General features: G+C 35.8%; 1 protein-coding gene across 1 annotated transcript in view; it reads left to right on the plus strand.

The window, feature by feature from the left end:
- The window catches only part of LRRC9 (leucine rich repeat containing 9), a 103,523-nt gene that overhangs the window by 23,255 nt on the left and 55,437 nt on the right, over positions 1-24,831 (plus strand). Inside the window, exons 9-15 of the mRNA XM_045822545.1 lie at positions 4,469-4,662; positions 5,575-5,706; positions 13,193-13,369; positions 13,689-13,806; positions 20,641-20,773; positions 22,850-22,972; positions 23,652-23,767. Of these exons, the coding sequence (XP_045678501.1) occupies positions 4,469-4,662; positions 5,575-5,706; positions 13,193-13,369; positions 13,689-13,806; positions 20,641-20,773; positions 22,850-22,972; positions 23,652-23,767 (993 nt within the window). The remainder of the gene's footprint in view (positions 1-4,468; positions 4,663-5,574; positions 5,707-13,192; positions 13,370-13,688; positions 13,807-20,640; positions 20,774-22,849; positions 22,973-23,651; positions 23,768-24,831) is intronic.

A 24,831-nucleotide genomic window follows, 5' to 3' on the forward strand; every position in this document is an offset into this window, starting at 1 on the left:
GAATTCTACAAAGTATTTAAGGAAGAGCAAGCCCCTACCCTTCACAGACTATTCCAAAAAATCCAGAATGACGGAAGACTCCCAAACTCTTTTTATGAAGCCTGCATCATCCTAATGCCAAACCAGATAAAGACACAACAAAGAAAGAAAACTTCAGGCCAATATCACTGATGAACATAGACACTAAAATCCTCAACAAAATATTGGCAAACTGCATCCAACAATATATTAAAAAGATCATACACCATGACCGAGTGGGATTCATCCCAGGAATGCAAGGATGGTTCAATATTCGCAAGCCAGTAAATGTAATACGTCACATAAACAAAAGCAAACACAAAAATCACATGATCATATCAATAGATGTGGAAAAAGCATTTGATAAGGTACAGCACCCATTTATGATAAAAACACTCAGCAAAGTGGGAATAGAGGGAGTATTCCTCAACATAATAAAGGCCATATATGAGATACCTACAGCCAACATCATACTCAATGGGCAAAACCTGAAATCTTTTCCACTAAGATCAGGAACAAGACAAGGTTGTCCACTTTCACCACTTCTATTCAATATAGTATTGGAAGTTTTAGCCACAGCAATCAGACAAGAAAAGGAAATAAATGGCATCCAAATTGGAAAGGAGGAAACAAAACTGTCATTGTTTGCAGATGACATGATAGTGCACATAGAAAATCCTATAGACTCCACCAAAAAGCTCCTCGACCTAATAAACAAATTTGGCAAAACAGCGGGATACAAAGTCAATATCCAGAAATCAAAGGCATTTTTGTACACCAACAATGAAACAGCAAAAGCAAAAATCAAGAAAAAAAGACCATTCGATATAGCAAAAAGAAAAATAAAATACCTAGGAATAAATCTAACCAAGGAGGTAAAAGACCTGTATGCAGAAAACTACACAACATTGAAGAAAGAAATCAAGGAAGACACAAACAAATGGAAACATCTACTGTGTTCATGGATCGGAAGAATTAACATCATCAAAATGTTCATACTACCCAAAGCAATTTACAGATTCAATGAAATACCTATTAAAGTACCAATGACATATTTCATAGACATAGAACAAAGACTTCAGAAACTTATATGGAACCATAAATGACCCTGAATAGCTGCTGCAATTTTGAGAAAGAAGAGCAAAGTAGGAGGGATCACAATATCTGATACCAAACTGTATTACAAGGCTACTGTAATCAAAACAGCCTGGTACTAGCATAAAAACCAGCACATGGACCAATGGAACAGAACAGAGAGCCCAGAAATAAACCCAAGTCTCTACAGTCAATTAATATTTGACAAAGCGGGCAGCAACATAAAATGGAGTAAAAATAGCCTCTTCAATAAATGGTGCTGGGAGAACTGGAAAGCTACCTGCAAAAAAAATGAAACTTGAGCACCAACTTACACCATACACGAAAATAAATTCAAGGTGGATAAAAGATTTAAATATAAGCCATGACACTATTAAAATCCTACAGGAGAACATAGGCAGGAACATCTCAGATATTTCATGAAGCAACATTTGTACTGATATGTCCCCCAGAGCAAAGGACATAAAGGAAAGACTGAACAAATGGGATCTCATCAAAATAAAAAACTCCCTCACATCTAAAGAAAACAGTATTAAAATAAAAAGAGAACCAACTGTATGAGAAAACATTTGCCAATGACACCTCAGACAAGGGTTTAATCTCCAAAATATATAAAGAACTTACATGACTCCATTCTAAAAACACAAGTAACCCAATTAAAAAATGGGCAAAGGACTTGAACAGACACTTCTCCAAGGAGGACATACAGAGGATCCAGAGATACATGAAAAGATGCTCAATATCGCTAGCTATCAGAGAGATAACTTAAAACTTAAAACCACAATGAGATACCACTTCACACCAGTCAGAATGGCCATCATAAACAAAGCAACAAACAACAAGTGTTGGAGAGGTTGTGGAGAAAAAGGGACCCTAGTGCACTGTTGGTGGGATTGCAGACTGGTACAGCCATTATGGAAAACAGTATGGAATTTCCTCAGAAAACTAATAATGGACCTGCCTTTTGACCCAGCAATTCCACTGCTGGGATTATATCTTAAGAACCCTGAAACACCAATCCAAAAGAACCTATGCACCCCAATGTTCATAGCAGCACAATTTACAATAGCTAGGTGCTGGAAGCAACCTAGGTGCCCATCAGTAAATGAATGGATCAAAAAACTGTGGTACATTTACACAATGGAATTCTATGCTGCAGAAAGAAAGAAGGAGCTCCTACCCTTTGCAACAGCATGGATGCAACTGGAAAGTGTTATGCTAAGTGAAATAAGCCAGGCAGTGAAAGACAAATACCATATGATCTCACCTTTAACAGGAACCTAAACAACAAAACAAACAAGCAAGCAAAACATAACCAAAGACACTGAAATGAACAGACTGACAGAGTTCAGAAGGGAAAGGAGAGGGAATTTCAGGGGAATTTCAGGGGAAAAGGGGAAGGGTTTATAGGAACAAGTATAAAGGACACATGGAGAAAAACTAGGGGCGAGTGGAAATGGCAGGGAGGTGGGGAGGGCTGGGTGGGTGGGTTGGGATGGGGGTTAAAGATAGAAAATTGTACTTGAACAATAATTAAAATAAAATTGTTTTTTTTTAAAAAGGCTATGGAGGAAGCAAAGAGACCGTGCTCTTTAATTTGTCTTCAAATGTATGTCTGCTAAGCCATTAACTGAAAACCTTAAAACATTTTTATTAGTTGTTCCACAACTAATAAATAGAAATTATAATTACTTTTCCTTATATTATTTATCAATAAAGAATTTAAAGTTCCTCCAAAAAACTGACTAATAAACACTCGAAAGAAGCTCAACCTGATTATTAATCTTTGAATGTGGATTAAGACAACCAGCAACCATTTTTGCCAGTAAAATTGTCCAAGCATAATACATGGTAGACCTCAGGCCGGTAGAGACCTCAGACACAGGCACACTGCTAATGGGATGTAATCAGGTCATATATATACTAACGGCCTAAAAGTGCTCATAGCCTTTGACCCAGTCAGTCTGCTTCTGCCACTTTATTCTCAAGATTTGGAGAAGTATTTATATATAAGGATATTCATCACTGCACTATTAATAACAAAAATCCAGAAACTACCTAAATGATTAACATGAAAGGAAGAATTATTTATTCTTAAGATAGAATAGTATGGCAGTCATAAAAAATCAAGTTTTAAAAATATATTTAATACTCTTTCTAAAATGAACAGGTTCAAATTCATATTATAATCAGAAAGATATTCTTAAAGTAAAACATTAACAGAATTTAAATTATTTATTTGAATAAACATCACAGGAGAACCAGTATATGGAAATCGTTTTATATATGCCATATTCATATGCTAATGCATATGAAATATAATATCCATATAAACCACATTTTTATAAATACACTTAATTTGTTTTTTATAACAGCTAAATATAGCCATTATAGAGAGGCAGAAAGAGAATTTGTAAATTTCTATTTATATATACCTTTCTACGTACAGTACAATTTATCCTGAAATCCTACAAGGCTGAGATTAAGGTAGGGAAATGATGCAGACACCCTGGGCCCTAAATTTAAGGAAGGGCCCCAAACCTCAATAATCAAGATAAATCATATTTAATGCAATATTTTTTAAAATGCAAGCAATACATAAAAGTTTATTATGAACAAAAAAACACCCAAATGTATCAAAATTTTAAATAAATATATTGCTATATTGAGCCATATAGGAGAGACTGAGGCAAAGAGAAAAGTGTGCACCCTATATATATGCTTTTGAGTGTTTTTTATGATTAATTTTTTCACAGAATGCAAAACTAGTTGAAAACTATATTGAAAAATTCAAAAGTAAGTATGATAAAAGTCACATTATTTGAAGTTTAAATATTTATACCAGGGGTGTCCAATCTGTGGCCCATGAGCCACATGCAGCCCAGGATGGTTATGAATGTGGCCCAACACAAAATTATAAATTTAATTAAAACATTATGAGATTTTTTTTGTGATTATGTGTCACAATATATTTAATGTGTGGCCCAACACAGCTCTTCTTCTTCCAGTGGGGCCCAGAGATGCCAAAAGATTGGGCACCAAGACCAGCATTTAGTATAATTTTACTTTGGCTTTAATAGAAGCAAACTCATCAGCAATATTGAAAAACCTATTCCTTTGCTTTTCTCATCTTCAGTTGAGAAAACTGGCACATTTGAAATATTTAAGATTGTTCTTCACTTAGTCAAAAGAAATTGGCTGACTGAATTTATGCCAAAGTTAGAATAAGCACATGCTGGCCATATTTTTTATGACGTTTGGCCTATTTGTTACCTAGATTTGTTAATTTAAATTAACTATATATTTCATAGAGTTAACTAAAAATTTTTGCTCTCTGGTACATTGATTTCAACAGTTGGAACGGGAGCTGGCTGAACTCAAGGGATCTGGCAAAGGGCAAAATGAGAAATCCAGTAATAAAGTAACAGAGTCTGAAATACCAGAGAACTCTGAAACTGCCACAGAAGAACCAAGCCTTCAGCAGAAGATACTGAACAAACTAAATGCTGTGAATAAAAGGATAACGTTCTGGAACAAAAAACTAGATGAGTATGTTTAATGAATTATATAGTTGTTCCAATTTGAAACATGAGAGAGTAGAGTGTTCTGGGCCATCAGTTGAGTGCAGTTTCCTCCTTCGGGGTGGAAAGTATTATAGTTTTGAGTAAACCATGAAACGTGTTTCCTAGCAGAGATAGGCATCACTGGTTCAAAGCTGGCATATAGTTTTTTACAGAAGCAATACTTAATTGGGAACAGTGAACTTCCCTCAAGTGGCTTCCTGGCACATCACTACTATAGTGTCTGCAAACTAAAAACATTAGTTTGGTTTTGTTTTTTGAACATTAACTACTACCGGTGCAAAAACTCATGGCATAGACGGGACTGGGCAAAGCACACACACAGTTGTCTGGAATAACATAGAAACAACTCGGGCTGCATAATCATCTAGAAATATAATGCAAAAATACTTAGTAAGTACTGTGATTTTTTAAAAATTTACTAAGGCACCAACCGAATACATTAGTTTGCCCTGAAATAATACTAACAATATAATCACTAACATTTATTGAGTTATTACTCTGTGCCAAACTCTTTGCCAAGAGCTTTATATGCATTTTGCATATAATACTTTAAAAAGTCTATTCAGGTATAGGTACCATTAACATTGCCATTTTACTTAGAATCTGCAGCATAAAAATGTTGTGACTTGTCTAAAATCAGAACAAGTGGTGGAGCCAGGAGGGTATTCTAACGTTCACTTATTCTGTGGTTAATGTTGAGATTATTTTAATTGCCAAAAATAGAATGTCTTTTACATGGTTTAACTATTAACACCATACTTTCTTTATCCATTGACAAAAGCCTCGTATTTTAACATCAACTTTTAAAAAGTCAATTATGAATTTTAATGTTGTGATTTGTAGATCATTTTAATAGCTTTATTTTTTTCTTAACTAGAATTGAAGCAATTTATTGCATTGAAGTAAAGCAAAAGAAGAAAAGTCGTGGGTTATTGATCCCATTTTTGTTCATTGAGTTGGAGAGTGTAGGAAATATCCTTTTCGAAGAAGGCACTCAATCTGATGACTGGTAAATTTGTTTGAAATATGGTTACAGGTTTAAAGATAATTTTAAGTGCTTAGGATCATCAACCAAAATATCAACTTATAAAAATCCTAAAACATCCCACTTTCAAAACACTTCTTATATAGAATATTCATCCACGGAGACTTGGCAGTTGCCTACTTTACTGTCTACACACCTTTCTGTTTACATCATTGCCATGAGCTAACCTTGAAAACATTCTAACGGTATTTCATTACTCTTTGACCAATTTCCCTTAGCCCTAGAGCAGAATATAATTTAGAACTTCATGGTCAAGTATTAATTTTATGTATGTTTATACTGTTTATTTCTGGACAGATAGAGCCTTGGCTTCTGAATATTGGGTGAGAAGTTAGAGCAGAGAAGGAAAGGCAAAGCAGGATTGGCAACAGCAGGTCATGAACCCCAGGGAAGCCTGCCTAGTAAATTTCTTGGAGGTTCCATGATCAAAGTCAAGCCAAATTGTCAAGAGCTGGCTAGAGTCAGAGTGCACACAGACTGTCCAAGTTAAAATAAGGAATAGACTTAAAATCCAAGAATCCAGGTGAATAGTGCATTTAGACAAAAATAGAGCTGCCAGAAACAGAAGCAGGAGGCTGGCATCCATACTTCAGAAACAATGCCCCCTGGTAGTCAAAAGGAGGTGGTTGTATTGCTTCAACTAGAGAGTATGAGCCAAAAAAAAAAGCCTTTGCAGAAAAATATCACTAATTATTACTTTCATATTTCTGCAATCATTTTCTCAAAATTGAAAAGCTCACGAACAAGCCAAAGATTACCCTAGAACCCTTGAAACATACTGCAAATTTGGATATGTGGAGAGAGACCAGGAAATGTGTAAAGCTTTAGAATGGACTTGTTATATTTCCCTGGAAGATGATTTTACTCACAGTTAGTGTTGAAATAAACTGATTTTTTAATAAAATAAAGTGCAAATTTTGAATTAACTTTTTAAAAAGAAAAATGTATGATTGTTATAGGTTCCTTTAAACCAAGCCCCCTGATTTCTGTTAGATGTGTTTCTCAAGGGTCTTGGGGGTAGTTTGGTGGAAAAGTGTGAGAAGCCCTGCCTAAGAAAGAAAGAGACTTTTCAAAATCTTTGTATTATTAGTACATCCATTTACCCAGCAGTTCCCACTGTTTGCTTAACCACCATACTTGATTTTTACGTACCAACACATAAAAGGTGTTCATCCCAGTTCCCATGCAAACAAGTAGAGGCCTTGATTTTTCGAGTGCAAAACCTGAAAGGTGTCTCTCTGCAAAACGCATGTATAATTTTCAGATTTCTAGTTGTATGTCATTCAATATTTCTTAGCTTCATTTCTTTTATGAAATAAAAGGGCTATATTTTTTAGTTTGAAAAAGTCTTGTTTTACAGAGACTTGCTTATTGAGTAGATTGTTGATACTGTAGCATTATCATTATAGAGTCATATTCTTAATCTATGTATTGGGTTGGCCAAAAAGTTCATTTAGTTTTTTCCATATGAGGGCTCTAGTAGTGCTTAGTTTTCTCTAACTTCATTTGAAACCATGTTGTTAGATTGTATTGTAACAGCTGTCATATCAGCATGCATTAAAAAAACTTATCAAAATTGGTGAATTTTTGTGCAGCCATTTTAATATTGAAGATGGAAGAATATATGCAACATTTTTTGTGCATTACACTTTATTATTTCAAGAAAGGTAAAAAGAATGCAAAAAAAAGATTTATGCATTGTATGGAGAAGGTGCTGTGACTGACTGAACGTGTTAAAAGTGGTTTCCAAAGTTTCTTGGTACTATGGACATTTTGACCAAACAATTATTTGCTGTGGGGCTATCTGATGCACTGGAAGATGTTTAGCAGCACCCCTGACCTCTCCCCATTAGAGGCCAATAGTGGGAGATAGCTGACATACTCAAAATATCCAAATCAATAAAGTTATTGGTTAAAATGAAAAATGTGCCTTTTATTTTATGGAAAAAACTAAACAGACTTTTCAGCCAACCAATATTAGCAATTTGAATTACCCACTGACATCAGACATTTATCAAGTGGTGATTCTAGAGCATCAAAGATGCTGTCCTTATGCTTGAAAAGCTTTCAATCTGGTAGATACAAAGCATTTACAATTTACAGAAATAACTTCAAAGCACCACAAAACAATATATAAGTGACTCTGGAAGCTCCTTGGGGACAGATAAAATACTTCATTTGCCTTGTAAATCATAACATCTAGCACAGGGCTGGCTGGATTCATAGCTCAATAGATAACTACTAACTCAAGTTTCTACATCACTTTGTAGATTATCAATTAACAGTTTCAATTTTGTATATAGTTCAATTTTGTGTATATAATGACTTTCAGTAATTAATCTAACTATATGTGAAGATTTCATGCTGTACTGTTTCAGGGAGCTATAGCAGCATAAACTTTTTTTTATACTGATATTGGTTTAACTCATCAAGTCAGTTAACAGTATTTGTTAAACCCTAGTTTATTTAGGATTTGGAAGTGCATGTTAATGGATTTTATTATACTCCAACCATTAAAAAAACATGCACATTCTATATTTGCTAAGAGTGCATTATCTGTATATTAATGAATATTTGGAGGCATCTCTTTGTATAACTGAGTATCTTAGTCAGTAATGTATATCACCATTGTGGATGCTCGCACATCCAGGGTCCACTGATGAGTGAGGGTACCCGAGAAAAGGGGGACCCTCACTCTCCTAACCTCTGGAGTACTTGATGCCATTAACCATTTCTTCCTTGAACTTCAGCTCTCTTTTTTTTTGTGTATGCTTAAATTTACTTTCTCTTTCTTTCTCTCGCTCATCCTTGCCAGTCTCTTCTATTTCCTGCACTTTCAAAAATTACTTAACAATATCTCTCCTTTACTCCAGTCCTGAAATTTCTACCTGTAAGACATTTCTAGATGGATGGTCAACTGGCAAAGCAAACTGAACACATTCAAAAGAGAGCTCAGCCATGAAGTAATAAAATATACAGAAGGGTTAGAGTCAGAAAACCTGGGTTCAAACTCTATCCAGGTAGCCTTGAAACAGTTATTTATCCCATTGGAAACTCCTCTGTAAAAATGAAAAAATAAAGATCTACCACAAAAGATTACTGCCAGGATGAGATAAGGTAGCGTGATGTGAAAACACTTAGTTCTTAATTTTTACAATTTTATTTTCCTCTTCCTGCCTGCATACCATTCCTTCCTTCTGACTCTGCCGCTCCCATGCGTGGTGCTGCCACCTTCTCGGTCATGGAGGCTCAGTAACCTTTGCAACCATTCTTGTTTTCATTTTCTCCCTCAGTCTCTACATCCAGTCAGGCCGAGACCCACCAAGTTTTCTCTAGACTACCTCTTGCATTCATCCTGTTCTCTACTGTGACCAAAACTACTTGCACACAGGCCCTCATCACCTTCCTCTTAAGACTGTCATTACAAAATCCAGTACAGTGTCTGCATATAGTAGGCTCTTGGTATTTGCTAATCAATTGGTAAAGATATTTAAATGGTTTCAAATTGGTCCTTGTTGGCATGCTTCCTACAGAGAGGACTCTTAAAACCAAAACAAAAGACTTTAAAAAATACCAATATGATTTTATTGTGGCAATATTATTGTTATTATGTTATTAACAATAATGTGTTATTAATTAAGAGGTACAAAAAAAGTATTATATAATACCTAGGAGAAAGACCACTATCAACACATAAACCCAGTAACCTGAGTAAAAATCCCAGAGAGGAAACTATCCCTTTCTGTGAAGTCTTGAAATTCCACTGAAACACGAATACCAACAAGAAGAGTGAAACATTCAAAGGAAAGAAACAGTTTAGTAAAAGAGATAAAAGGAGATAGCTGAAAAAATCTTGAAGAACAGAGAAGAGTGACTTCAGAACTAGTGAGAGGGAACAACTAAAATATAAACATAGGTACTTATGGCTTGTGAAATGCTATAGACTTCTCATGTTCAGAGATATTTACAAGACCTCATATTCTTACAAGCAAAACAAACACCGCTTGTAGCAACCTATTACCTTCAAAATTATGTTCAAAGTCTTTACCCCAACACTCAATGCCCTCACCTCACTGCTCTTCAGACATACCTAGTACACCATCATGTAAGTGGTCTTGATTGCTTCCTTCACCCAGAATGCCCTGCATCCCTTGCCCTCACTCTTTCACTGCCTGTCAAAACTTACCTTATTTCAAGGCCAACATTAAAAGTTATTCTGTGAGGGATTTTCTGGTTATCTCTGTCAGATACAGTCATTATTATTTCTCTTTGAACCTTCACGGCACTGAGTTCCAGGCTCCTGTCTTATTCTGTATTACACTGCTGCTTGTGCTGGTCCCATGACTTCTCCACTCCACTGGTTTATGAACTCAGTGAGGAAGGAGGCTGCATCATATTGATCTTTTAATCTTCTCTAGATTGCTCACTTGCTCAGTATCCATCCATTGAACTTCTACTACAGGCCAGATTCTATGCTAGGTGCCAGGAATAAATGTCAAATAAGACATGGTTCTTGCTGTCTATGCATAGTATTGCTGACTATGGTAACAAACAGTAAGAAGTGCTGGGATGATGGTAGATGTGGACAATGGGGGTGTGGAGAAAGTAGGTGGGGCCATCTATGTGAAGATCAAAGCAGCATGGGGATGAAGAGAAAGTTATCTGGAAATAGGGACACTTGGGGGAGATGGTTTGATTTGAATTTTGAAGGACAGATAGAAGTTAACTATACAAAAAATTAAGGGAGGGACTTTCCAGATATAGGAAACAGCATGTGAAGGGGTTTGGAAATATTGTAATATATTTGGAGAATAACAAGTAATTCCACATGATGGGGCCTAGTTGTTAAGGGTCTTTCAGGCAAGGCAAGTAGTTTGAATTTTGCCCTTAAATCTGTGGGACTCCCTGAAGTGTAGCAGATTTAGATATTATTTTATATAAAGTCCTAGGGACTCATTATTTCAGGTTCAGTCTAAAGTTTATATACCTCAAGCCAGTAATGGCATGCTCCCCAGTGCATGTGACATATCCTCAGGAATGCTGTGAAAAGCTGTCATCCTCTGTGAAGTATTGGCAACAGTGAAAGTTGTAGCTCTTCTCTATCAGCATAGGTCTGGTTCTCCCTCCCCCAGCAGTATTCCAGCAGTCTGTGAATGATGTTCTCTCATTCCCAGCATGGCCATGTGATTGAATGAACTACTTTACTTCTATGATCCCATTTAGCCCAGAGCCTCTTAGCACTAGGGTTTCCTATCTTCAGGGCTCTAGAATTCCATATAAGGAAAGGCTCAGGAGCTGGATTCTGAGACAAAGGAAAGGATTACACTTGATGGAGTTTCCTGTACCATTTCTGGTTCTTGCATTCTTGGGGGACCAGACCAGACACTAGGTCTTGTCTATTCATCACTTCTGTCTATTCTTGATAACTCTCAAGGATAATTCTTGATTACCCTTTTGTTACTATATAACAAATATCTACATAAAAAGTCTACAGTAGTAATTTTCTATCAAAATAGAAGAACAATAACAATAATCAGAGTGCAAGTAATAATGTGAGCTTCACTCGGACTGATTTAGGTCCAGAAATCAATCCTTCCATAGGTGAGACTGCAGGTTCCCCCTCTACATGATGATGTGGCTGTTTGGCCAGACCTCCAAAGTAGTTAGGGGCATCGTGCTGGGTCAGAACATGCACATTCATCTTCTCTACCAGACTGTGAGCTCCTCTGGGATTGGTTGCTTTGGGCAGCTCACTTCTCACTCTAAGAGAGGAGTAATTGGGAAGCTCCTAGCTGTACCAGTTCAATCTGTCCTAACCAAAATGGCAATGCTCTAAATTAGAGCTCAGAAGTTAGTTTTAGGGAGAGACCATAGAAACATCTGTGATCTTAGTTCAGACCCATGCTCAGGCCCTGGATGACTGTGCCAGTGAGGACAGACATCTCATCAAAGGCAAATATATACCATATAGGATCACTGAATTTCCATTCAAAGTGATCCATTTTTAAATCTCATCTTAATCTAAATTCTGTGCTACTTGAAGACAGGGCCAGAATTATTGTGAGCATGGCCAGATGAGGGCAGCAGAGAGCAGCTTCAGACATTTTCTAGAGCTATTCACAGGGCCAGTCCTTACTCCTCCTCCTTCCATTCTTAGCTCAAGTATCTTCTCTGAAAGGTCTTACCCAAGACCCTTCTTAAGTAGTCACCATTCCATTCTTTACCCCAAGCCTCCGTTTCTTCAAAGATTTCATTTATGTCTTATTTTTTTGTCCAATTGCCTTATAATACAGGCTCCATGAGAGCAGGGACCCTGCCTCTTTCACTTCTGTATCCTTATAAAGTTATTACAATAGTCCCACCGAGAGACAATGGTGATTTGGAGTAGGGTAATCACAGTGGTGATAAAATTGGGTCATATTCAGGATGTATTTTAGATGTAAGGCCAAACAGACTTGCTGAGGAATTGGATACTGGTGAGAAAGAGAGGGGGCAGGGTTTATTCTGGAGGTTTAAACTCAGCTACTAGTTACATGGTGGTACCATATAGAGAAAACACTCAAGAGGAACAGGTTTAGGGGCAGGCATTGGTCAAGCTAAGTTTGAGAGGCCTATTACATATGTGAGTGAACATATCAAGCAGGTAGTTGGATATATCCAGTGTAGGTATATCCAGATATGTTGAGTAGAGATAAAGCCTAGAAATAAAATATTCTTTTATATATATGTATATGTATATATATACACATATATAATTTTTTATTATATATTGCCAGAGAACTAGGCATAGTATTCATGAAAATAAGAGGAGAGCCCAAGACTTATTCCTGGGGCAACCCAACATTCAAAAGTTTGTCAGCCCTGACAGCTGTGGCTCAGTTGGTTGAGTATCACACTACAAAGCAAAAGTTGCCAGTTCGATTCCCGGTCAGGTTTGGTCCTGGGTTGATGCATACACGAGAGCCAACTGATAGATACTTCTCTCACATCCATGTTTCTCTCCCTCTTTCTCCCTCCATGCTCCTCTCTCTAATAATAAGTAAATTCTAAAAAAGAAAGGAAAAAAAGCTCTGTCAGAAGGAAAAGAAGTAGCAAAGAAAACCATGAAGGAGCAGTCAAGAAGAAAGCAAGAAACATGTAGTTTCACTGAAGTCAAAGAGAAAGATCTCAGAAATGCAGGATTGCTCAAACAATATATCTTTCAGTCAGAATAAATACATCATTAATAAAAAGAACTATTATTTTTATGTTTCAAAGTTTAGTATCTCTTTTATTGATTGAATAAGTGTGCCCAGTTTGAACCAGCATAGATCTACTATATGATGATGTATGTTTTGGGGGAAAAAACACATAAAATGTGGGGTATAACTATTATATGTAACTTTGTGTTGTTCAACATTTTAAGGAAAATCTGTTCTCTTCTTTGTATATATTCTGTATCCCTGCATAGGTTTAATTCCTGCTATGAATTAATTCTATCACGTTTTTGCACATGGGACTTCAGGACATACGGTATTACAGGAGTAAAAGTAAAACGTATCATCAAAGTTAACAACCGTATTTTGAGACTAAAATTTGAAGACAAATTCCAAAAGCTTTTGGACAATGAAGATATGCATGATTCAGAGTAAGAAGTTAAATGCCATAAGGAACATTTTTTAAGTGTGATTTTATTTTAAAAGTGTCTTTCTGTTTTAAAAGTTTACAGTACTGAAAACATACCTTCTTAGTAATGTTTCCTTTTCATGCATCTCCCTTGACCAGGATGACCTCCTAGTTAGCCACACTTGGGCTCCTTTTGAGGCTGAAGGGGAGTGGAGGTTTAATAATGACACCGGAACACCCAGTGTAATTGGGATATATCCTGGGCAGGATATACAGCCTTCCTGTCTGTGGCTAAGCTCTTTAAAAATCAGTTCTCAATACGTTTTGTCTCTGTTCTTAAGGAGCTATCAAAAGATGCTGGAATGCCTTTTTTATGTTTTTGATCCTGAAGTTACAATGAAGAAAAAGCATCTGCTACAAATAATTGAAAAAGGATTCAAAGACAATGAAACAACCAAGGTAGCATAAAATGTCATTCAGAATAATGCTCTCTTCCTAACGAATGAAGTTCTGCCACTGGTTAAGCATGGTTTGACCCTTACTCCCTTTAGCCATATGTATGTGTGGCAAGCCACAGTTTCACAAAAAGCTGAGTGCTATCATAGAAAGTAGAGTACCCTCGTTCTTTGGATTGTACAAGAATAAGTCTATTAATTTATTTGTATGGCTATTTAATCTTTCTAGGCATCTTATTTTTTGTGTTGTGATCCCTTTATTGATGATCCTGAAATCTACTTTGATCTGTTTCCAATTCTTCAAGGTCTTTTCCATCATGAAAAAAAAATACATTCACTTAAAACTGTGGTGCTTTCTAGCTATCATCCTATTTTTCTCTTTCCTGTTACTGCCACCATTTCTTTGTGGTCTATGTCATTGTCCCCATCTTGATGCTAACATTACTCCTGAGCTCCAATACATCATCAACCTTTCTCAGTCCTCGACCCTCTTGTTGAGGCAGTTGTGGCACCCTGGTATGGAGCAATGTTTCCTAACACTTTTCACATCATAGCATATAAAGGGAAAACATTGCTGCATTTGAATCCTGCTTCCTTACTCACTTGCTGTGGGACTTCACCTCCCTGCACCTGTTTCTGCCTGTCTGTAAAGTGAAGATAATAGTATCTACTTCACAGAGCTGTTGTTAAGATTTAGTGAGATATGCATAAAAAAAGGTTTTTTCCATATCAATGTTCATAAACATCATTATTGACAAGAGCCAAACAGTAGGGACAAACCAAGTGTATATCAACAAATGAATGAATAAACAAAATGTATATACATACAATGCAGTATTATTCAGCTACAAAAAGTAATGAAATTCTGATACATGCTACATCATAGATGAACCTTGAAAACATTATGTTAATTGAAAGAAGCCAGACATAAACAGGTAAATACTGTATGATTCCACTTACATAAGGTACCTAGAATAGGCAAATTGGTAGAGATAAAAACTAGAATAGGGCTTACTCAGGGGGTAGAGATGATAGAATGATAGGAGTTATTGCTTAATGAGTACAGAGCTTCTATTTGGGATGATGAAAGGTTCTGGAAAGAAACAGTGGTGATGACTGCACAATATTGTGACTATACTTAATGCTGATGAGTATGTGCTTAAAAATGGTTAAAATGGTAACCTTTGCCATATTTTTTATCACAATAAATGAAAATCACACACACACACACACACACACACACACACACACACACACAAAAGCCTTCCAGCTGCTCAGTGAAAAATGGACTGAAGGGAGTAGGGACAAATGACAAGGACACTCACTATATGTAGGTGGTATGACAACAGCTCAGGCCAGAGATGGTGGTGGCTTCAAGAGGGTAGCATGCTGAGAGTGTCCTCACTGTACTTTCTGGAAGAGAAATAAGAAGGAGATGGGGAACAGAGGGTTTTAGAAGGCAGAGTGAAGTGCTCAGGGTCATTTCCTAGAACTGTGAGCCATCGTGGCCATAGAGGCTAGGGGAAGGATGGGGCTAAGTTTCTGTGTCTTTTGTGCCTGCAAGACATTGTGCTCATGCTTTAACTTCTGCATCTCCTAAAGGAGAAGCAGTATCTCTAATCTTCCCAACAGCCTTCTGCAGTGCTCTGTCCAGTACAGTAGCCACTACCCACATTGAGCATTTGAAACATGAACAGTCAGAACTGAGATGTGCTCTTAAGTTTAAAATGTACACCAGTTTTTGAAGACATGGTATAGAAAACAGAACTGTAATTTCTTATATTGATTACATATTGAAATAATATTTTGGAAATATCTGATTAAGTAAAATATATTATTAAAATTTATTAAAATGGTGCTTGGACCAGTTCCTGGCACATTATAATTTCTTATATTGATTACATATTGAAATAATATTTTGGAAATATCTGATTAAGTAAAATGTATTATTAAAATTTATTAAAATGGTTCTTGGACCAGTTCCTGGCACATAAGAAATTTTTGATAAAATTTACCATTATTGTATGAACCATTTGATACTAATAACTCTTCTTTCCTTTTTGAAACTCTCCTTTGGCATCCCTGATATTACACTATTGTTATCCTCTTATTACTGTGATTGTCTTCGTTTCCTTTTTGTTCCTCATCTTGCTTCAAAACATGAGACTATCTGAAGGTTAAATTTTACTAATCTGCTCTTCTTTCTACATCTACCATCAGTTACTCTCATTGTTAAGATCTTAGAAATGGGGGACATATTTGACTAGAAAAATCACTGTGTAGCATGTAGATCAGATAAACAGATTTCTATGCTATGATGTGCACTCAGTAAGATAGATATATATGTTCTGTATCATTTAAGAAATGTGATCTGATTAAAAAGATGAGCTGTGTAAGCAATTTAAAAGGATTTGCCTTAGTTAGACAGTATCTGGCTGGGGCAGAGAGCTGGCTCATGTGAGGAATGTTAAAAATACAGTCTTTGATACCCAAGCACATGGTCAATAGCCATATAGAGTATCATTTATTCTACTTTGGCTTTCTCCAAAATGTACATCCTCAACTGGCCCATCTCCAGATCTCTGCTCTGATACCCAGAGCTGCTGTAGCTGCTTCATCATCTTGTATAATATGTCTAAAACAAGCTTTTGATCTTTTGTTCATAAGCAACTCCCTCCCAGTCTACTTTCTGTATTTCTAAAAGTGATGTCATTCCCTCCATTGACCAGGTTCAAAACTTTGGAATTATGTTTGACCTCTCCCTCTTCCATTATCCCTATATCTATCTAATCATTTGCCATTTTAGGTATTCTTCCTTTAACCGTTTAGCTTGCATTGCTCCTTTGTCTCCCTTTGCCATTGCCTGCCACCACTTAGAACATTCCTTCTAATTCTTGCCTGTAGTTTACTAATAGACAACCTTACCCTGCCCTGCTCTCTACTCATTCCACTTTTCACAACACAGGAAATCAATCTCTCCTAAAATGTATTTTCATAGTGCGCATTGAGAAAACTTCAACAGCTCCCCATTACTTCCAATAATGAAGTCCAAATTCCTCTGGCTGGCATTTAATGCCTAGCTCCCTATTACCAGAAGCACCAAATGTCACAAATGAAGTATGTACTTTACTTGTGACTCTCTTAAACACACCTCGGTGCTACCCTTCAATGAAATGCTTTGTCCTACTACTTCTCTGTGGAAAACATTCTTCAATATTCTGCTCAAGAACTTCCTCCTCTATGAAGCCTTTCCTGAAGTCCCAAAGAGTAGAAGCCCTCTGACTTAGCCCTCTTACATAGGTTTATCAAAAAGTCAACTAAAATGGACATCTATAAACTAATGACTTACTTAAAGAACACTTTACTATAACTTGAAACATATAAACTTACATTAAGATTTTTTTTATGCAAGGCCAAAGCCTTTGCATATGAGGTTGGAACTCTAAGGTAGTCTTCCTTGCATCAGCCATGAGCATATTACATATTAGTTTCAATATCTTTAAAACTGAGCATAAACTTAAAGATTCTTGCAAAGTAACTTGAGTCCAAGAATCCATCTATAGTTTTAGTTTGCATGACCCTCCCTGCAACCACCAAAATTTTGCATTTATTTCACCTACACATGCTTTGACAGTGTTTAATGATTAGCCTCTGGAATGTTACCAAAGCTTTCCACTTAGTGTTCACAGAAACAGCTCTCAATCTTTCTTATATTTCACTGTTTAATATAATGTACATGATTTCAATTACAAATACAACCAGTATAAATAAGTTTAGGAACAAGATTAACTGACTTTTAATAGCATACAGTATGACTGGGTGGAATTAGAAGTACACCAGTATTTTTAAAAGTACCCTCTTATATCTGACTATAACTCACACAGTGGGTTATAGACAAAATGGAAAATATTGGTTAATAGTGTGAATTGGTTAAGTGGAAGTTAAAATTAAATAGCAATCATTTGGGAATTTTTATTGTACCTCATTTGTTATACTGCAACATAATCATTTCTCTGCATTTCTCCAGAAGTTCTTGAGGGCAGGGACTTTGTTTTTAGATTCTTAGTTGATCTCTGATGAATGAAAGATGGATAGCTGGACAGATGCCTGAATGGCAGTCACACCTATTGCTATACCTTCAGATGTTTTCTTCCTCTTAAAAATCCTTTCCTCTATCATGTTTCTGATTATTGGAACTATGTCTAATCCTCACAAAACCTAGCCACGCTCCCATCACCTCTATGAAATCCTTCTTAACCACTTTAGTTAAAAAAGGCTATCTTACTTGACACATCATGGGATGTCCTGTATTTTTAATTATTGGGTGCAGTGTCCATCTTCCCCTCTTTTATTTGAGGGCCAAGACCATGCTGTAGTCTCACAATGCCATACAAATGGCTTGTATCTAATGGATATTTAGTGACATTCCCTGGAAATCTAAGAAGCTCATATACTCACTGGGATGTGGAATTTGTGGTTATATGAGCCACATTTCTATTTCTTTTTTTAAAAAAAAACCCTGTTGGGACAACAGGTTTCAATAAGAAAAATACATAAGCAATTTAACATTTATAGAAAAGAGATATTTCTAGATAACTTGTCTACTAATATTAAACTAATAATAATTTCAAATCTGACTTAATGACAGGGAGAAGTAGAACTGAGTTCAAATTATGATCTTATAATTCTACTGTTTTTGGATATATACAGATCATATAATCTCTCTTAGCTCTAGTTTTTTGATTGCTAAAACTAGAAATTTTTGTCTTTTTTTGAGCTGCTTTCACAAGTAATATAAATATTTCTGATAAAAAACTTTGAAGAAATAAATCTAGTTACAAGGCAAAGTAAGATTTCCACACATTAGCACAAGATGTTTCTGGAAAACAATGTAGATTATTAGACTAGATATATTATTAGAAAATAGAGAAGTTCCAGCCAAGATGGAGGCGTAGGTAGAAACCATTCATTTCCTCGAACAACCAAAAGGAGGATAATAACCAATCTAAAAACAATAAACAACCAGAAGTGCCAGAAAATCAAACTGTGTGGAACTCGAACAAACAAGGAATTAAAGAAACGTTCACCCAGGCCGATAGTGCCACAGCACAGCAAAGAGGGTTGTCTCACCCTGGTGAATACCCAAGGCCCCACCCCCTTACAACATAACAGGTGCACCAAGATAAATATGGCCTAAATGAAAGAACAGATCAAAACTCCAGAAAAAGAGCCAAGTGACAAGGAGGTAGCCAAACTATCTGATGCAGACTTCAAAACACTGGTAATCAGGATGCTCACAGAACTGACTGAGCTTGGTCACAAAATGAAGGGACAGATGAAGGCTACCCAAAGTGAAATAAAGCAAAATATACAGGGAACTAACAGGGAAGGGAAGGAAACTGAGACTCAAATCAACAATTTGGAACAAAAGGAAGAAATAAACATCTAACCAGAAAAGAACAAAGAAACAAGAATTCAAAAAAATGAGGAGAGGCTTAGGAACCTCTTGGGCAACTTTAAACATTCCAATTTCCAAATCATAGGGGTGCCAGAAGGAGAAGAACAAGAGCAAGAAGTTGAAAACTTATTTGAACAAATAGTGAAGGAAAGATTCCCCAATTTGGAGAAGAAAATGGACTGCCAGGAAGTTCAGGAAGGCCAGACAGTCCCAAAGAAATTGGACCCAAAGAGGAACACACCAAGGCATATCATCATTAAGTTACCCAAGATTAAAGACAAAGAGAGAATCTTAAAAGCAGCAAGAGAAAAGGAGAGAGTTAACCTGCAAAGGAGTTCCTATAAGACTATCAGCTGATTTCTCAAAAGAAACCTTGCAGGCAAGAAGGGGCTGGAAAGAAGTATTCCAAGTCATGAAAGGCAAGGACCTACATCCAAGAGTACTCTATCCAGCAAACCTATCTTTTAGAATGGGAGGGCAGATAAAGGGCTTCCCAGATAAGGTAAAGTTAAAGGATTTCATTGTTACTAAGCCCTCGTTATATGGAATGTTAAATGGACTTATTTAAGAAATAGAAGAAGATAAAAAATATGAACAGTAAAATGACAACAAACTGACAGCTATCAACATCTGAACCTAAAAACCAACCAAACAAACAAAAAACAACAAACTAAGCAAACAACTAGAACAGGAACAGAATCAGAAATGGACATCACATGGAGGGTTTTCAGTGGGGAGGGGGAGGGGAAGAATGAGGAAGAGAAAGGTACAGGGAATAAGAAGCATAATTGGTAGGCATAAAATAGACAGGGAGAGGTTAAGAATGGTATAGGAAGTGGAGAAGCCAAAGAATTCCTATATACAACCCATGGACATGAACTAAATGCGGGGATGGCAAGGGAAGGCTGGAGGATTTGGAGGGTTGGGAGGTGAAAGGTGGAGGGGGAACAAAGGGGGAAAACTGGGAAAACTATAATAGCATACTCAATAAAATATACTTAAAAATATGTATGTGTAAGAACCTCCACTAATGTAATATCTCATTTCCACAAGATTTTATTTTTGGACTATGCACCATTGCCAGGGGGTATCATTGAGTCTGGGTAAAACTAGCTCCTGCACCACGCAGCATTGTCCGTCTTGACTCTGGCTGCTTTTACAAAAACAAATATTGTTCTGTATCACTTTTCATAAACCTCTTTAAAATATATCATATAAATGGCTTTACAGAATGAAGTTGTATGTGAAGATTATCTACTTCGTTTCACTGAGTCTGGTCTGCGTTTTCTTAGCCCAGACATGTCAACATAAAATAATAAACCAACGGTACTGAAGTAATGTAAATTTTGTAAAAATACTCACTTCAGTTTTTCATTACAGCTGCCTCTCAGAAAGGAAGCTGTTATTCTTACTAACAGCCTAAGTATATGTGAGTGTCCCAGGATTGAATTTCTACAGCAGAAGTACAAGGATGAGAAGATAAACTCCTTCGAACATGAGCTCTTTAGACATGGTAATACAAATACACACTATTTCTGAACTTTGAGTTCCAAGTCTTCAAATTCATTATTTTCATAACATTTTTGGTACTTGGTTTTATTAACATGAGAGATTTTCTGAAACCTATTTTATTTAGTATTCACCAATGTGGTGATACATGCCTTTGTGATCCAGCACTTTAGTCGGGTTGTTAACCCATATTTCTGAGTGATTACTATGTGTCAGCACTAACAGGATGTGAATCACTTGTTATTCATATTTAATGCAACTTATATGATATGAACACTTTTCGTAGTCAGCTTTTGTTTATTGTATCCTAAAGTAAATAAACTTTATATGTACATCCATATATATGTATACATACATATAAATAAATATATATCATACACACCCACCCACACACAACCCAAATTCATAGGAGAAAGCTGAAAAGAGAAAAGAGAACTTGGCCCATTTATGCAATAATCACAATGTAGAGCACTCAGGAAGGCAGGCTTTATTTGTCCTTTGTTATCAAATACTTTGCTCACTGTATCCTAATATAAATAAAGTTCATTTAGAAAACCTGGTTATAAATCCAAAATTGGCTGAAGACCCATTGTGAAGTATATGGACTGCTTTGTAAGTTGCCTTTTGAAAGATGAGCTTTTGGTATTTAATTTATTCTGTCATCAGTACTTTATTTGCATCTTGAATATATAGAAATAAAAGTATATAACCCAGTTTGTAGGACACTTCTAGAAGAGGTTCCCGCATACCTACAGATTGGGTAAAGACCAGCTCATCATGTCCTCTCTTGCCTCACACTCCTCCACATTCATTCTTCAGTTCCACCAGTATTTATTGAATGCTTACTGTGTGTTAGGTAGGCACATGGTAGGGACAGGGATAGTCAATGCAAACTAGACAGTTTCTCCTTTACACTGCTTACAAACACTGATGATTATGTAAATACATTTAAAATTACGATGATCATAAGTGCTACAAAGATGAAGTATTAATGTATATAGTACCAAAAAATATACAATGAGAATTGATCAGGTCAGGGAGCAAGGCACACCTATTCTTGGGTCTCAACTATCCATCTACTGAAGATTAAGTAGTCAGAAATTTGGTTAACTTACTTATCAGAATGATATTCTAGGTTCCAGACCATAGCCTTGCTAAGATGATCTATGTGCGTTTTGTAGTCTTTCATTGAGTTAAAAATCAGAAAATTGGGCAGATTGTTGAATCAAGAAAGAACTCACTTTGAAAAAACTATTTACTTCTTTTTTTCTCATCCCTAAGAAACACCTACAATGTTTTTCTATATCCCTCTGGAATATGCTTTCCAAAGCAATTGCTGTATTTTGCTATGTTTGATGTGCACTTTTTTGCCCAAACTTTTGAGGGAAAAATAAGCATGAGCATTATACATAGGTATAATGATTACATACTATGAGTATAATAATGGGTATAATAACCCCATGTATAATGTGCACAAAAACCATGGGTGAGCATTATACATAGCAAAATACAGTAGTTTCTACCATTTAATATTTTATAATTTGTAGATTTTTAAAAGTCACCTGAGTATTTTAGGATTCAGTGACTCCTGCAAATCCTTAGGATTTAGTGAGTCTTTTGAGATTCTCTAAAGGGTCTCTAAGACCTAAAGGGAAAAGAAATGTTCATCCATTCAGTAGACATTTACTGAGTGGCTCCTCTGCTCTAAGCCACATGCCAGGTGCTAATGACACAGAGATGAATTTTTACAACAGGTACCAGTAAGATCAACAGATTTCTTCTTTTAAATTACTAAATAAAAAAACATTGCTAAATTACTGGGTTCTTTCTTTCCTTTTCTGTAAAGCTTTGCTTGATATAATCACAGGGATCCCCTTTTCCAACCATTTCGCTTATTCAACAAGAATTTATTAAGCTTCTATTTCAGATCAATGTGCTCCGTGCTATCCAGTGGCAACAAGACAGCCAGGATCTCTGCCTTTACAGAACATATGGTCAAGTTTGTGGCCAATAGACTTGGTGATATTGGAAAATTACTAAAATGAATTATTGTTAAAAATGATTTGTTTTTTCAACTTAGGCATCCTCCTCGTTACAAAGGTTTTCCTTGGCCAGAGTGTTCAGGCTCGTGAGCAAGAATCCATCAGTCAAGCCAACTATTCAATGGTTAATTCAGTCTTCATTCCTCGAAAATATTTACTAAGTATGTCTGCCACAAAGAGAAATGTGCTTTCATCTTTCATCCTTTCATCTTGAATACAATGTGTTTGTATTTAATACGTGTGCTTACAATTTAACCCCTACTTAAAGTGGTTTGTAAACTTTTCTCCAAAAATGTTCCTAGCTACTCATGAGCTTCCATTTTTCTATCCCCTACTTCAATGCAATTTATGTGTGGGTATAGATGTTTTATTTTGTAAAATTTTATATTTTACACACATATAATCTCATATATGTATTATGTATTATATATAATATGTATTTCAAAGGATAAAAGCCCACCCATCTTTTAACAACAAAGGTTTTAGAGTAATACATTTGTCAAATGTGTGCTTATTCATTCAATGAATTAAACAAATCAAAGATACCCCCCCAAAAAAACTATGTGGACACATATTGAATAGAAAAATGAAAAAGTATGAAAAGGGAAATAATATGAATAAAAGTAAACCTTACTAGTCTATGTAGTGAAAGGGTGACTAGTAAATATTTATAGAATTAACAAACTGTCTAGGGAGTATGGAAAGATACTGAGAAAAAACACTAACATAATAGTTGGAACTTACTGAACTTGTTTATTAATCTATGTAAGAATGAAAAAAGTATCTTATGATTTTAAAGAGTGTTTGTTGTGCCCGGTTTTGTTTTTGATTTTACTCTAGATTCTACAGTGGGCCCAAGAAACTGCGAATGCAGCTTTCGGCAGTGCAAGTGGTTTGTTTTTGATCATGACCTTGTTTTGCCAGAATACATCGTTGAGATTGAGTACATGACAGTGGTATGAATGTATTTTTAAAACTAAAATTCCTTAAATGAGAACAGAACATTAATTTGAAGTCTACCAAGGTTGTCAGTGCTATTTTATGTATGTATATATTCTTAAATTGAAAAGCAAATCATTGTGACACCTAAATATTTTAATTATGCAAATATATTACATGAGTAATATATGGTTGTAGTCTCACTAGAAAAGATTCAAGCTAAATTGAAGAGTATAGAATAAACATGAAAATCTGTTTTCACTTTAACCCCACTGCCACTTCCTTTCATGAAGGCATCCACTGTTAACAGCTTTGTAGATTTGCTTTTGAACTTTTTCTATGTGTTCACATGTATAAAAACATAATATTTTACACTGTAGAATCAAGTTCTCAGTATTCTGTGATGCTTTTTACCTTTAGCAATATGTTTTGGGCATATTTTCACTTCAGTACATGTAGATGTATACTTCATTTTTTGGTAGCTGCATACTATTCAGTAATACTCTGATTTATCTGACTTCCCTGTTGAAACATACAGGTTATTTTAGGTTTTATTTCTATTTTAAACAACATTTCAGTGAACAACATTGTGGATGAATCTTCATACAGATATGGAAGTTTGTCTGCAGCATAGATTTGTAGAAGAATTTGTATAGTCAAAGGGCATATGCATTTTCTTTTTTTTATGTCTAATTTTGATTCTGGAATGTAAAGCTCTTTTTAATTAAAGAATAGTTGACATACAATATTATATCATTTTCAACTTTATAACAGTGAGATTTCATATTTATACACCTTACACAGTGGTCACCACAAAAAGTCCTCCATCCATCTGTCACTGTACAAAGTTATTGTGATATTATTGACCATATTCCCTGTGCTGTACTTTATACCCTTGTGACTTATTTATAAATTCATACCTCTTAATACCTAATACCCTTCACCTTTTTGCCCATACCCGGCAAAAAGGGTATATGAAGGGTATATACCCTCACCACCCAACCCTCTGTTTCAATTTTGACAGGTTTTTCCAGCACTCTTCACAAAGGTTTTACCATTTTACAAATTTCTAACAATGTAT

The sequence above is a fragment of the Phyllostomus hastatus genome, unplaced genomic scaffold (genome assembly GCF_019186645.2).
Source record: "Phyllostomus hastatus isolate PE091 unplaced genomic scaffold, TTU_PhHast_1.1 phas_scaffold_501, whole genome shotgun sequence".
Lineage (NCBI taxonomy): Eukaryota > Metazoa > Chordata > Mammalia > Chiroptera > Phyllostomidae > Phyllostomus > Phyllostomus hastatus.